The 13790-nt window shown below is 52.8% G+C and overlaps 2 protein-coding genes across 2 annotated transcripts; one reads left to right on the top strand and one right to left on the bottom strand.

Annotated features, from left to right (window-relative positions):
• Positions 1–252: 252 nt before the first annotated feature.
• On the bottom strand, positions 253–6261 carry wrm2 (wurmchen 2 transmembrane micropeptide). Its single transcript, XM_037231298.1, has 3 exons — positions 6145–6261; positions 3183–3369; positions 253–2364 (listed from the first exon to the last, which is right to left on the bottom strand). The coding sequence occupies exon 3, from the start codon at positions 2173–2175 to the stop codon at positions 1783–1785; it is 393 nt and encodes a 130-aa protein (XP_037087193.1). The 5' UTR covers positions 2176–2364; positions 3183–3369; positions 6145–6261; the 3' UTR covers positions 253–1782.
• Positions 6262–6855: 594 nt separating this feature from the next.
• Positions 6856–13186, top strand: LOC119107348 (fucose-1-phosphate guanylyltransferase). Its single transcript, XM_037230774.1, has 8 exons — positions 6856–7030; positions 8055–8577; positions 9087–9335; positions 9978–10175; positions 11347–11550; positions 12291–12613; positions 12671–12804; positions 13072–13186. The coding sequence occupies exons 2-8, from the start codon at positions 8514–8516 to the stop codon at positions 13184–13186; spliced, it is 1287 nt and encodes a 428-aa protein (XP_037086669.1). The 5' UTR covers positions 6856–7030; positions 8055–8513.
• Positions 13187–13790: the final 604 nt, after the last annotated feature.

Here is a 13790-nt window from a genome sequence, read left to right as displayed (position 1 = left end):
GCGTGTCATGGTGCGTTTAAGCCTGCGAGTATCAGGGCTACAGCACATCCTGTATCTATAAAGCATCAGCGAGGCTGCTAGGTTTGGTGTAAGGCCGTGTCCGACAGGACTCGTGACGGAGTTGCGAACTTCACATCAGCTACAAAGCTAACCCTGGAATAGCAAAAAGGCCAGGTTGCTCTGTCTTGGACTTAAGCCGACGGGTTCGCCAGTCGCCATAAGTTGTCCAAAATCATAGCAAACATACCAGAGTTATCATCTCTGAGTTCAAAATATATTTTCGGCACGTCTCGTACAAAAAAGCATCACAGGTGAGTGCGGACGGATGGATGAGATTCTTAACGACGGACGAGACTTTAACACACGGGCTTGTCTCGCATGCATGGATACGAGTCCGGGCGGTCTCGGACCTTGGTTACGTGTGATTTGACCCTATATCAATAATCATCTCTGGGTCCCGGATAAAGGCAGTTCGGTTCTGGGCCTCCTTCATGACTTTTCTCGGATGCTACCAGGGGGACTCGGTATACACCGCCGGCCGCGAAGCGCTTCCAGCAGCCACCTAGAGAGGCGCTGAAGACGAGCCGTAGCCGAAATGTCCGCATGCGTCCCCCGGCTGTTTCCAAAGCCACCTGCCACAAAACGGTCATGCGCCCAAAAGATCCACGACACAGCACTCCGCCACTCAGCAGACTCCCCATGTCCGCCTCCGGCTTGTGCGATCCTTTTGGAAACTAACGGGCTCGGGCCAAAAAGTGGAAGACCGTGATAACGGCTCGAACTAAACGCGCTTTCCAAGAACCCGAGCTCACACTCGTACGCATGGGCTGTTAAAATAGTCGCACTCTTGTTACCATGGACTCGCGTAACACAATGCAATGTTAAACTCCTGTACAGTAGCAGGGGCGGGCTCGGTCCTTTGACCCAATGGACCAGGATTTCAACATGGCGTCAACACCCACCACCGCTTGGACGATATTTCGTGGACGGAATAATCCAAATGGAATGTTTCAAACATGAACGCACCATAACGTGATGACACATACATCGCTGGGCCGAAATTACATGTCGGATAAATGCCGTTAAGGTCATTGTCATTACCCATGTAAAAATTAACGTCGCTGACACGCAAATAATGCTTCTCCGAAACGATCTGAATAAGACCGCATTTAAGATACAATTCGTAACTGACAGCAGCCTTCAAATGACCTCGAACCTGCAGATACACCTGGTTAGATACAACATGCAACAGCTGAATCGTTGTGCGAGCTTGGCACAAGGGACTTAATGACCCAGGATTAGCATAAACCAAACGTGGGGGGGGGGGGGGGGATACGAACAGCGCGGGTAAACATGAATATGTACGTGCAAGTGCTTGGCCAGCGAACAAGGCCGATCTAGTGTCCTTCGAGGTCTCCATCTCAAGCGACGCTAGCGCCACAATGACTGTGCAAGAAAAGTTAACTACTCCATTCCCATAGGGCAGCATCTCTCGGAAAGTTGTTAAGTTTGCGTCATTCGGCACCGTCAAACGCCCTTCTCGAGACCAGGACGCGCGGGAATCTATGTCTAACAAGACTGACAGACGAAACCAACACCGCCGAAGAACACGCGCGCTCTCGCCTCAACGGCTGCACGCGCTACCGTCGCATTCAAGCCTCTAAACGTCACCAACGGGTCAGGCACATCCCATCGCGGCCAAACTCCACACCGTCCGGTCCTTTTCTGCTGCCAGACGGCTCGCCTCGCTGCCACTGCAAGGCGCTTCCGTGGCCAGCGCCCTCAGACGGCTGCCTCGCGCGACGCGTAGCGCGGCGTCGGCTCGATAATCTCCATGCGCTCGCGCGAGCCGTACCTGACCTCCAGCAGGTCGGCGGGCTCGGGCAGGCCGTACCCGGGCTCGGGCGAGTCGTCCGGCTGCAGCGTGCGCTGGCGCGTGTCGATGAGGTCGCTGGGGTCGAGCGGCTGCTTGAGCGGCGTCTCGGCCTCGGGGCGCGCTGACGTGTCCAGTACGTCCATCTGGTACTGGTACTGCGAGCCGTGGCGCTCCCACGGCTGCGGCAGTGTCGTCACGCGCGCGCCGAAGCACTTGTGGCCGTACTTGAGGATCAGCACGATCACGACGACGACGAGCAGCGCCAGGCAGGCCACCGGAGGCCATGCGGCGTGCAGCATCGCTGAGCTGGGAGGAGCTGCCTGCGGTCAGCGCTTCTGCAGACCCTCAACAGCTGAGCGGCAGTACAAGAGACGCGACGCCAATCAGGTGATCAGATGTCAAGAGGCTCGGCGTGCTTCGGCGTCATAATAAACAGCGGGTAGGCCCAGCGGTTCCCCGTCTTCGGGTCCCTAATGTAGTGTTTGTACCTGCGAATAATAATGAACGATGTAAACCACACCTAGGTGAGGCTTCCAATCTGGCAGAGGCGCGTTCCTGGACCCAAGGGAACATTGTTTTTGCACTTTTATTAACGGGAATGCTCCACATTGTATGATATTGAATCAAGCATCAGATACGATGAAATAAGCACTTATAACTATTGGTGTACTTTTAAGTGGAAAAGGCTGCTCTAGACAACACAATTTCTCTATTATGTAAATATGCTCCTCAATGTGTCACTGTTTGATTTCGTCATTCTACCCTGTACAACACTGGTTGAGGGTCAGCTGACGGTGGTATTTGTGAAAGTCGTGCACACGAACACCAGATGTAAACGACTCGACCATAGTATTTTTCTTGGCCTTCATGGCCGCATGGCCAATGGAATGACAGGATTTGATCGACGTTATTATGACGTCATGAATGCCCGGGTAACCTTGAATCAGTCAGCCCGAAATAGTCTGTGCATCTTCGCGGGCGTGCAGCTGACAAACTAGAGGGATTAGGTCTAAAGGACAGGGCTATGAACTGCACCGAATGTTCTTCAAGAAGCTTTTTTGGTTCAAAACCTCACGCAAATGTGGAACGTTCCCTTTAAGGGTACATGTGACAAGATGGAACCAATTAACACTACCAATCTTTAAGGGGGGAGGGTGGTAAAGATATTGTTTGACAATGCAAACGGTTTTCCCCGATGCTCATTTTCTTAAATTTCTTAAGCATTATTATAGATCACATCGAATGAAAATATCAGCGCATTGGGGAGTGTTGACCCCTGGTACTATCCGCCAAAAGGCACCCGTACTTGGTGCAGCAGCAGCAGCAGATGAAGTTGGTGCAGACCAGCAGCACGAGCAGCGTCAGGCTGATGCCGAGACCAATGTAGAAGCCGCTGAAGTCGGACCACGCCGCCGGCGCGTATGCGGGATGACCAGGTGGGTAGACGGTGAAGTTGCCAGGTGCCACGCTCATGCTGACATCGCCAGCACGTCCTGCCAACGCACCTAGACGCTCACCCACCGCACTCGCAAGCTCCACCTCCTCGACAGCACCCGCAGTTAGTGCAACAGGCGGCTGCGGCATGGAATCGCTGCTCGGACAATCGTCCCCGTGTGGAGTGCATGCACATACGTGACGTTTCGATGGCTAATTCTTCGGCCGTTGTCGGGTGTAATTAAGTCCTGAGAAGAACTGAATGTTGTTCAGTTTTCAGTCATGTACGCGTCACAACCTGAATTTTCTCCTTGAAATTGCTGGAATTCGAACCAGGGCCTTCTGAATGCAAGTCCAGCGCCCTACCACTGGGTAAGCCGGGAAGAGCACTAACTGGAAGCCCTCCGCGGTTAGCTCAGTGGTAGAGCGCTCGACTTGCAGTCAGCGGGCGCGATTCCAGTGCCAGCATTTTCAAGAACATTCAGGTTGTGACACGCACGTGACTCCAGCTATTCCAAGAAAAAATGGTTGGGTGCAGACATGTCTGAAAGGTTAACGCCCATAGTTTTATCAAGACTCAACAACACATGGCGGCCTAAGACGTACCTGGCCAAAACTTAGTGTGCTACATACTGGTGCATACGACGATCGAACGAACACATATTCCACCCGTTTAAAAATTGTCTGCTCAGGCCTGTGCCAGCATGCTCACATGCTCGGACACACAGGCTGGCTCAGAAATAGCTGGGCCATAACTTTCTGAGGAAACTGCGACAAATGATATCTAAACCCTTGGCCAGATTCGCCGTTCTTTTTCGAACCCGAACCTCGAGACCCGAACCCCGCCATCTCCCGATCATAAGCGTACGCAAAAACAACACTGAATTCATCTCTGAGAGACCTCCCGATCGCTTACATTTTGCAGTTGGTGGTCAATAATAAATCCCAATATGCCAGGTCAAACGCCGACATTTCCCGAAAATCGAACCGTTTCGACGTCACATCCCAAAACATATGAAACCACGCGACGCAACATGAAACTCCAACAGATGTGTGTTTTGTTAAATTTTGAGTATATTTATACATTGTGTTGCACATCTCGAGCAAACATCGAGGATGTTGGGTTCTGTTAATGTGACAGTGGCTTCCCAGACACCTGCAATCCGCGGATTCCCAGATTCATGGCAGCCACCCACATAGGCAGTAGACTGCTGTGCAGTGTTCTTAAAAAGCCTTCTCTGATCAAAGACTAAAAACATCACTGGTTACTTTGGTGTCAAAATACTTGGTTGTGCCCTAGGGGCTACTGGAAATCTAGGGGTGAGTTCATGGCATGCCATGCCCACAGACATAAAATATATATATATATATCACAGGTATCAGGAAAAAAAACAAGACAGGATAACATTGACTGCGACCCCCATCAGGGCACAGGTTAATACAGCACATACATACAACTTAAGCCTTTAATTCTTTTAGCTGTGAATGATTCAATGATTCAAGGGCATGAAACACTACAACTTTTAAGAACAAAGGATTACATTTTTAAAACCTGGCTAATACTTAATACACAAAAGACAACATGACTTTTGTGATAGCATGAGAATACTTACCTGGCTAAGAATGACTCCATTAAAACACAACATTTAAATGAAGCAAAGGAGCCTCTTTTCTTTGCCACATGAGCACAGTAGTTGCCCAGTTTACAGGCTGTGAAAGTGCTGTCTTCATGGCTGATACAACCCACATGACATCCAAGTTCACTAGATCACTAGAAAGCTCACATTTATTTAAACCAGGAAGAGAACAAGTACATTAAGTGGCAATGTTTTTCAAATCATTGTAATACTTTGGATGTACAAAGGAATATGCCATTTGCTTCACAGAACATCATATTTTATCCTATTAGCTTGATGCCATCCCAGTGGGTAGCTGCTTCTATCCTACATATATTTTGATTCAAGGCAGGGAAATAAACATAACCTACCCACATCAAAATCTTCACCAACATTAATAGAACATGACTATGGAATATTGAGTAAAAATAAGGTAGTCAACAAACTTCAGTTTAGACATTCCTATTCATCTCTCTTTGCACATGTCCTCTTATTGGTTATTGCTGTTTAGGAGTGTAACAACTGTCACAGTCATTGTGTGTACATCTTGTTAAATGTAGCACTCATAATGGCTGACCAAAACCCAACCAAACTATCTGAACACCCCTCATATCGGCCAACACCTCAACCAACTTGTAATGGTGCTTCCAACACCCTTATATCCTGACCCTCATCCTTATGTTCTTTCCACATGTCCCTCATTAACCTCAATCACCATGAATCAAACCAGGCACAAGTAATAGCCAACAGTGCAACAAAGGAGTTAGTCTAAGAGAAATGCACTACCCAGATGACTAACATGTCCAAATTAAGCCTATTTTCTTAAAAATTTGCTTCATCTCACACCTGTCTCTTTGCATCGAAGGAGACACAACCCCTTTGCAACAGCAGATCACTTGAAACATTGGCTCTCCATGCAATGACATTCATGTTGACAGCACATGGACACTGAACACTCACTGATTTATGGCATATATGCACTAGAAGTGTTGCACAATGTTGCCGCCACACCGCACACACTGGGGGCAGTGTGTATTTTTGCCGTTTGGCGTTCATAGATGTCGGTTCCAGCTACCATTTGAATTGCCTGGGCGACGCCCTTGCGCCTCTAATGGAACAACTAGCATCGGGCATCGGAATGTTCGGCCTATACAGGCGCGATGGCCCCTTCAATTTTTGGTGACTGCCACATTTTGCACACGCATCACAATCTCTTACCTGGCCCAAACAGTTCACTCAATCACCCCAACCGCCAGCCCAACGACCACCAACAGCTCAGGGCCTCGCACCAGTTTGAGCGCGGACCATCGCAGGTGACGCAGGTGGGAAGGTAAAGATAGGCTCGCAACAGTGAATTGGCAGCACTACCTTTTGACTTCGTGCGTCTCCAACTAGCCCGAAGCGTTTCCGCAAGTGATGGACTTTTCGGTGTGTCGTAGGTTTTTGTTTTCCTGATTGCAATGGCCATGGCGCAATAAAACAGTTGTGTGATTAAATTACACAGATTGATTGACTGTTCTTTGCCTAGCGAAGCCAAGTTACGGTGAGGTTCAGTAAATATTCTCGTACTAGGCCTAGGCGTGGTTTCTGTTTTAAACAAGACCGAACGGTACGTAATCCAGCTGAGGTTTTTTAACCAGTTATAGTTTCATCTGAATGCTATAATTTCATCTGGTGCTGAACACCACAGCCGCACTGCCAGAAGCAGGACAAAAGTGCAACGACACACGCTGCGTGCTCCTACGCATCTACTAGTATATGCTGGAACATGCAATAAATATGCTAGAGTCGGGGAGTAAGACTAGGGTTAGAATATTATAACCCAAAATTGGTAGCGCCTAACTAACGGCATTTATGGTGAGGCTGTTGCAATAAATCGTAAAGCTTTTCGATGTAATCAAGGCCAGTTAGAGTAAAAATGCAATTATATTCGAAATGATATGCTAAAGTAGCTTGCAGCTGTATTTAGGCGATGATGATTTCTTATCTTGGCACGTGTCTGCTCGCACCATTTTTTATTCATGGATAGTTAAACTAATATTGATTGCCGATGCCGACTGGTTGTTGCTGCATGGAATATGTTGCATTTTCGAGATATACCAAAGTACATCCATGCTGGGGTGGGAAATTTACTGTCTCAAGAGAAGGATATCTAGATGGCTGTTGTTGAATGGATTTTAATATTTGAACTGTGTTAACAGATTTCACACCCTCATTCTTAATGACTGCTGATGCCAGCATGCCCTAAACCTCAAATAATCACATTTTTAATGGAGAAATGGTTCATCTGACCCTCAAAACTGCCTTGAGTGGTTCATCATAATACATCCTGCTCTGCTCTGATGCTCTGAGCTATGCATTGTTTTTGCCATTCAGAGCAGGGATATAGATCTGCATACATAGTTGAGGCTAGAACCAAGGGCTTGACACCCTAACCTCACCCCAAATGTGTGCATCCAGACTCCAAACAGATAAAACACACATATTTTGGCCAGCTATATTTTTGTTCTTTTGAGTCATCTCCTGGAAAGGCCTAAACTTTCGGTAGCATATGATGTTAGTGTTTAAATGGTACCCAATGAAGCTAGGCTTGTGTAGTTTTTAATTATATCAGTTTAACCATAATTATATCTTCATTAACTTTGCCATTTTAGGGATCCAAAGGGTTGGGAAGTCCCTTAATCCACATTCATCAAGAACCCCTTAAAGATGTCAAGGAAAACATTTAGATAAGCATTTCTTGACAATAGCCACATGTAAATTTGTCAAACTTCTTTTTCTGTCCTGCATGCAAAAATATATCAACATTTAACTGTTAACTTGTCCTGGCCATGTTTCTCACAGTTCTTTCTTTGTGTTGTTTATAACAAGGCAGCATGATGCATGTTGCCACACCACTTTATGACACACCAGCAGCAGCATTGGGTATGGTAGTGCTCAGAGGCCATGGCACAACCAGGATTCAAACCAGGTCCCCCACATGGGAGTCTAAGATGGTAACCACTGCAATTTCACCCTCTCCCTACTCCCAGTCCACATCTATGCCTGTGAGAGATGTCAGATCCCCCCCCCCCCCCCCCACCTGTTGGTCAGTGTGCAGCCCTTTGACCATGTCACCTCTGTTGCAGGTGTGTGACGCAGACAGACGCGGCGTCGACCAGTGTGCCATATCAACTGCCAGCTGCTCAGCGCCATCAGCCAGCACGCCCTGTCGGCTGTCGGCTGCCGTATCAGCGCCACGTCAGCTCCCGCTGATAACTCCCGCCTGGGCCGCTGATAGCGGCGGCGGGAGCGGACTGGGCGCGCGGACGCCGACGCTCGGCGCTGAACGGCGTCACCCCGCGGCGGAAGAGGTCGGCCAGAGACGATCAGTCGCCGAGAGCGTTCGTCCAGGCGCCGGGAAAGTGCGACGGCAACGGCAGCAGGCATGAGTCGGCGCTGAACGCCATCGATCGCGACGAACCGGCTTGCCAGTGGCTGCTTAACTGAAGGCCACCGACCGCGCCACGTGGCGCCGGTCGGAGTCGACGCCGGCCTGGTCGTTAGAGGGACTTGGCACCCCATGCAGTCATACGACGACTCCTGACATGACCACGGAGCTCATAGCCGAGTACACGGCCGAGCTTTTCGAGAAGTATGAACGGCTCAAAGGTGAGACTGTTTTCCTACCTTCGAGGCGTTGTAATAGAGGCCACAGTCTTAAGCTACTTTTAACATGCAACTGAGTTATGTTTCGTTTTTTATGTGGTTTCCTGTGGACGTCCGGGTGTGCGTGTGGAACGCTGTGATCTGTGTGCTGTTGCAATATGTATGCACCTGTATGTCCATGCAGTATCCATTTTGTGCATGTTGCGCATACATCTCTACTCAATTGTAACACTGAACGACTGTTCAAAGGACGAAGTGTCGTTACAGTAATATGACCCTTGTTAGCAGTATCTCCCAGAATGCGTGGGAAGCATTTAGTTACACAGAACAGCTACCACGCGCTGTCTATACCATCAACTGTGGTTTGTACTTGACACCGCTGTCCACGCTGGGCGCCTGCAGTGTAGGCTGGCTGCCCCCCCCCCCCCCCCCACAGGTCCTGTTCTTCACCTCACCCACTAAACTCGGTTTCGTCGCCGGCCTTCGGTCACCCGTTACCATTGGGCCAACAGCTGGCGATGACTCCATCCCGTTCTGGGACCTGGTGGTGCTGTGCTGCACCAACGAAGCGCGCGTCGAGGCGGCGTTCCGCCGCTGTCTGGCGCGACACGCGCTGCCGCCGGCCGCCTCCTACCGGGTGGCGGCCGACCCGCCCGGGCCCAAGGTGGAGTGCGGCGGCGCCACGCTCCACCTGCTGCAGACGCTGCGCGCCGAGCTCGGCGACCAACTCGACTCGCTGCGCGTGCTGGTCATCCACGCAGGTCAGCCAGCCGACGCCGCCTGGTGCAGCGGCGCACAGCCGCGGGTCACGCCGCCCCTCCTGTGCTGCTACGTTCCCCGCCTGGTGCAGCGGTGCACAGCCGCGGGTCACGCCGCCCCTCCTGTGCCGCTGCGTTCCCCGCCTGGTGCAGCGGCGCACAGCCGCGAGTCACGCCGCCCCTCCTGTGCCGCTGCGTTTTCCGCCGTGGTGTCATGCTTGTGTTTGGGGACTTAAGCTCGATGAAAAAGTTGACGATACCGTCGTGTGATGGTCCAGCGCAAAGTTTTTGCCTTCTTCGTCTTCGTAGCTTTTATGTGCCATTTTGGAAAACTGAAGAAGCTTTAGTCCTTGCAGTTGGTTGGCAGATCTCTTGAAGCATGTACTGCAGTGTTTTGATATCTATTGTGTCCTGCTGTCATCCGTAATCCTATGTGTTTGTGTATTTAGCTCACACTGGGATATATCTTCACTTCACGATGCATGCTTGGCACCCTGACATCTTCCTATCGTGGCTTTTTTCTATGCTGTGTCGCGCCTGCCCGTGTGTTGATCCACCCGCCCACTCTGATCTCTGGTATCCAGCCGTGTAACACGCTCTGACGAGCTGGGTCAGCCGCATACCGCGTCCGTCCGGCGCCCCCAGGCGGCTTCAGCAAGCGACTGGTGCACCATGCCGTGCTGGGCAAGATTTTCAGCCCGCTGCCGGTGGGCGGCCGTTCGCTAACCATGCTGGACGTCAAGCTGACCATGTACCTGCCGTACGCGGCGCTGCTGCCGGCTGGCATGTTCTTCACCGGTTGCGACGACATCCAGCTAGCCTGGCTGCCGCCACGGCTACCAGGTACGCCCCCTCTCCTCCCACCTCCCGCCAGCTTCCGCCCCTCCCACCACCCGCCAGCCTTCGCTCCTCCCACCTCCCGCCAGCTTCCGCTCCTCCCACCACCCGCCAGCCTTCGCTCCTCCCACCTCCCGCCAGCTTCCACTCCTCCCACCACCCGCCAGCCTTCGCTCCTCCCACCTCCCGCCAGCTTCCGCTCCTCCCACCACCCGCCAGCCTTCGCTCCTCCCACCTCCCGCCAGCTTCCACTCCTCCCACCACCCGCCAGCCTTCGCTCCTCCCACCTCCCGCCAGCTCCCGCTCCTCCCACCACCCGCCAGCTTCCGCTCCTCTCACCGCCCGCCAGCTCCCGCTCCTCCCACCGTCCGCCAGCTCCCGCTCCTCCCACCACCCTGTACGATTGACGGCTCATGCACCCGCAGGCCATGGCTCCGGCCATTGACAGTTACGAACTGCAACGGGAGGGCGGGGATTGTGTGGTGATCGTGCAGCATCCATATATATATATATATATATATATATATATATATATATATATATATATATGTGTGTGTGTGTATATATATATATATATATATATATACACATTCGCCAGTCACCCATTGTGACTGGCGAGTAGCGGTAGATATAACAATCCTTTTCGTGAACAAATGCTGCTCTCGGGAAACCGAGACGTTAAGCTCACCTTGTATAAATAGAGCGTTAGGATGCCAATGGCGAACGTAGTGTCATATGTGAATGTTCTCATAGTCTATGAAGTAGTGAAAATGGCGCATCATGGAAATGAAACGGTACGGTAGGATATGCGAGCTTAACTGCGCCAGATATGGTGTCAACATTCAGTTCAATTGACTTGCAGAAGAAGCCTTTTGATTTGTCGTTTCGTGTTTTGCTGGTCGCTCATTGCGTACACAGGTTGGTTCGAAGTTGGTATATTTTCAGTGAACGATTTCGTTGCATTTTCCCCTCCCCGGCATGGCTGATTTTCATAGCGCCCACGAGATCGAAGGTATCATATTGCTGCGCAATATGAGCAAAGCGCTGAACGCGTTTACGAATATGAAATATGAATTGACACGTGTCTCACAATTTTGGTAGCTGGCATGTTGTATTAAGTCCGCCTCAGTGCTGTTGTGCGACAGAGGTCCATGCGCCTCGATTCTCTCGCCCGCAGAGGATCTGTTTGCCGACGGCATGGAAGGCTTTGTGGCGCTGGCCCACCCAGCCCCGGTGTCAGTGGCAGTCAACCATGGCGTGTACGTGCTGCCACCTGACGAGAAGCACGGGAATGAACATTTGTACACATCGCCTTGTGAGGAGGTGCTGCAGAAACCCAGCGAGCAGCTGATGCGAGAACGAGGAGCAGTCCTCGTGGCAGGTGGGCAGTTGTAAGAGCGTTCACTTTCCACTTGTGCCATCACAGTTTGGACTCATTGCAGCTGCTGCCATTGCGATGAGGTCATTGTGGATTGTGCAGGCAGAGCATCTGTGCAGTATCCACATATACAGGTGCGCTCAGCTGGCGAGCACAGTACATGTGACATACCCGGCTACCTCTCACGGCGCCGCAGCCGAGGAGGGCAGCTCTTTGGAGCCACATCCCTCTCACTGCAGGTGGAGTTCCCGGGACCCAATGGTCCCAGTCCATTTTGGCTGTTCGAACACGTCCGAATCATCAGAAACGAGCCCCCCGTTGCACCAAAGTGGGCTCCTGAGTTAAAAATGTCTCCAATCCAAAAGTAGGACACTTATGGTGACGAGCGGGGCCCCGTGGCTTACGCGGCCCCCATGTCACGATTTGGCCCCATCCTGGGCGGAATCCTGGCTGCGCCCCTGTCCGTCATCAGAGCTGGTCACCCCGTAGTTGTCACGGGCATGATAGTGTTCCGCTTAGTGCCAGGCTATGGAAAACATGTGTTTGAACTTGTGACTGCATCAAACGCGGACAGAAGCCCAATTCTTTGCTGCGCAGCATTTTGTATTTCTCGCTCCTGATGGGATGAATTGGCGTGGTTTTGTACAGACGTTAAGGGACGAGCTCGCTGAGTTATCCCTGGCTGGCCGCCGGCAGGTGCCCCGGTCCGTGCCCCGTCATCAGTCGTCTCCGTCTCGCGGCAGGTGACCAGGAGACGGTGCACATTGACGGCGCGTTCTGGATCAGCCCGTCAGCGCAGCGCCGCCTTGAGAAGCTGTACGTCCGTCTGCTGCCGCTGACCGAGGAGCTGAGCGCGTACCGCGACTTCCTGCCGTGTCTGGGGCGCCGGCGGCCCAGTCACTACCAGTCGGACGTGCTGCCGCAGCTGGCGGCCGACTCGGCGCGCGCGCTCACCTTCGACGCCCTGCAGGGGGTACCGCTGCGCGTGCTGGTGGTGCCGCGCTCCCGGTTCTTCCACCTGGGCACGCTGCCCGAGTACCTGGAGCACCTGAGCGGCGGCGGCGGCGCGCTGTCGACGGCGCTGGGCCTGCGCCGGCGCTGCCGCGCGCTCGGGCCGCCGCAGCCGGCCGCCGTGCTCAGCTCGCTACTGTCGGCCGAGGCGCGGCTGGCGGCCGGCGCGCTGGCAGAGTTCTGCCGGCTGGACGGCCACGTCACGGCCGGCGACGGCGCCCTGCTCAGCCACTGCCACGTGGCCGGGCCGGCCCACGTGCCGGCGCACGTGCTGCTGCACACGGCGGCCGTCACGTGGCGCGGCCGGCGCCAGCACGTGGCGCTGGCCGTGGGCGTGTGGGACGAGGTGAAGACGGGACCGGCGCGGCTGCTGGGCCGGCCGGTGGAGTCGGCCAGTGGCACGCTGTGGACGACTCGGCTGTTCCCGGCGGCGGACGACATGGCGGAAGCGGCGGCGGCCACGCTCCGCCTGCTGGCCGAGCCGCCGTACCGCGCCGACGCCGCCCGCTGGAGCATGGCCGATGCCATGGAGCACCGCGACCCGCTGGCCATGCTCGAGTTCCGGGAGATCATTGACAAAGAGCTGGACGCCGCGGCGGGAGCGGAGGAAGTCGGTGACCGGGGCTAGGCAGGGTCGCCGTCAAGGGCGGGTTTGGGGACGCAGCGGGGTGCTGGGGTTACCACCAAAGAAGTGTTCTTCAATGCGGCTGTTTGCGCTCTGGTTGTGGTCTCTGACATTAGCTTTGGTACACTTTTTGTTCACCGCGTATTCCAGGTGGCGGCGTCCCTTGATATGTGAGCTGAGGTTATTTATGCTGCTCGTAGGATTTTGTTTCCCCGTATTATACGTGTGGTCAGTATTAGTCTGAATTGTTAGAACGTGTGCGAAATGCGAATGCGGACACGCGTCTCATTACCCGCAGTTATTGCTTTACGATAGACCCGAATATTCGAGAAGTGCATAGTTTACAAGAATGGAGGTGGCGCGTCCAGGGCATTAATGCATCATGTATGGACTCCATGGTTATAAACAAGTGGTGGCTGACCTGAGTTGAGTGTTGTGTGTTGCAGTTGCTTGGCACCATCCTTACAGCCCCCCGTTTTCTGGTGTCGCGGCCAGCTCCCAACTAAGCAGCTCTGAAATAATCTTGGTTGCTTGGCTTGCAGAAGTCGGCCTGGCAGACAGAGTTTAGTTTTGCCACACGCACATCACAGTGTGGCGTTTTTGTACC

The sequence above is a fragment of the Pollicipes pollicipes genome, unplaced genomic scaffold, assembly GCF_011947565.3.
Source record: "Pollicipes pollicipes isolate AB1234 unplaced genomic scaffold, Ppol_2.1 Scaffold_6686;HRSCAF=7923_pilon_pilon_pilon, whole genome shotgun sequence".
NCBI lineage: Eukaryota > Metazoa > Arthropoda > Thecostraca > Pollicipedomorpha > Pollicipedidae > Pollicipes > Pollicipes pollicipes.
This window is presented reverse-complemented; position numbering and strand designations above follow the sequence as displayed.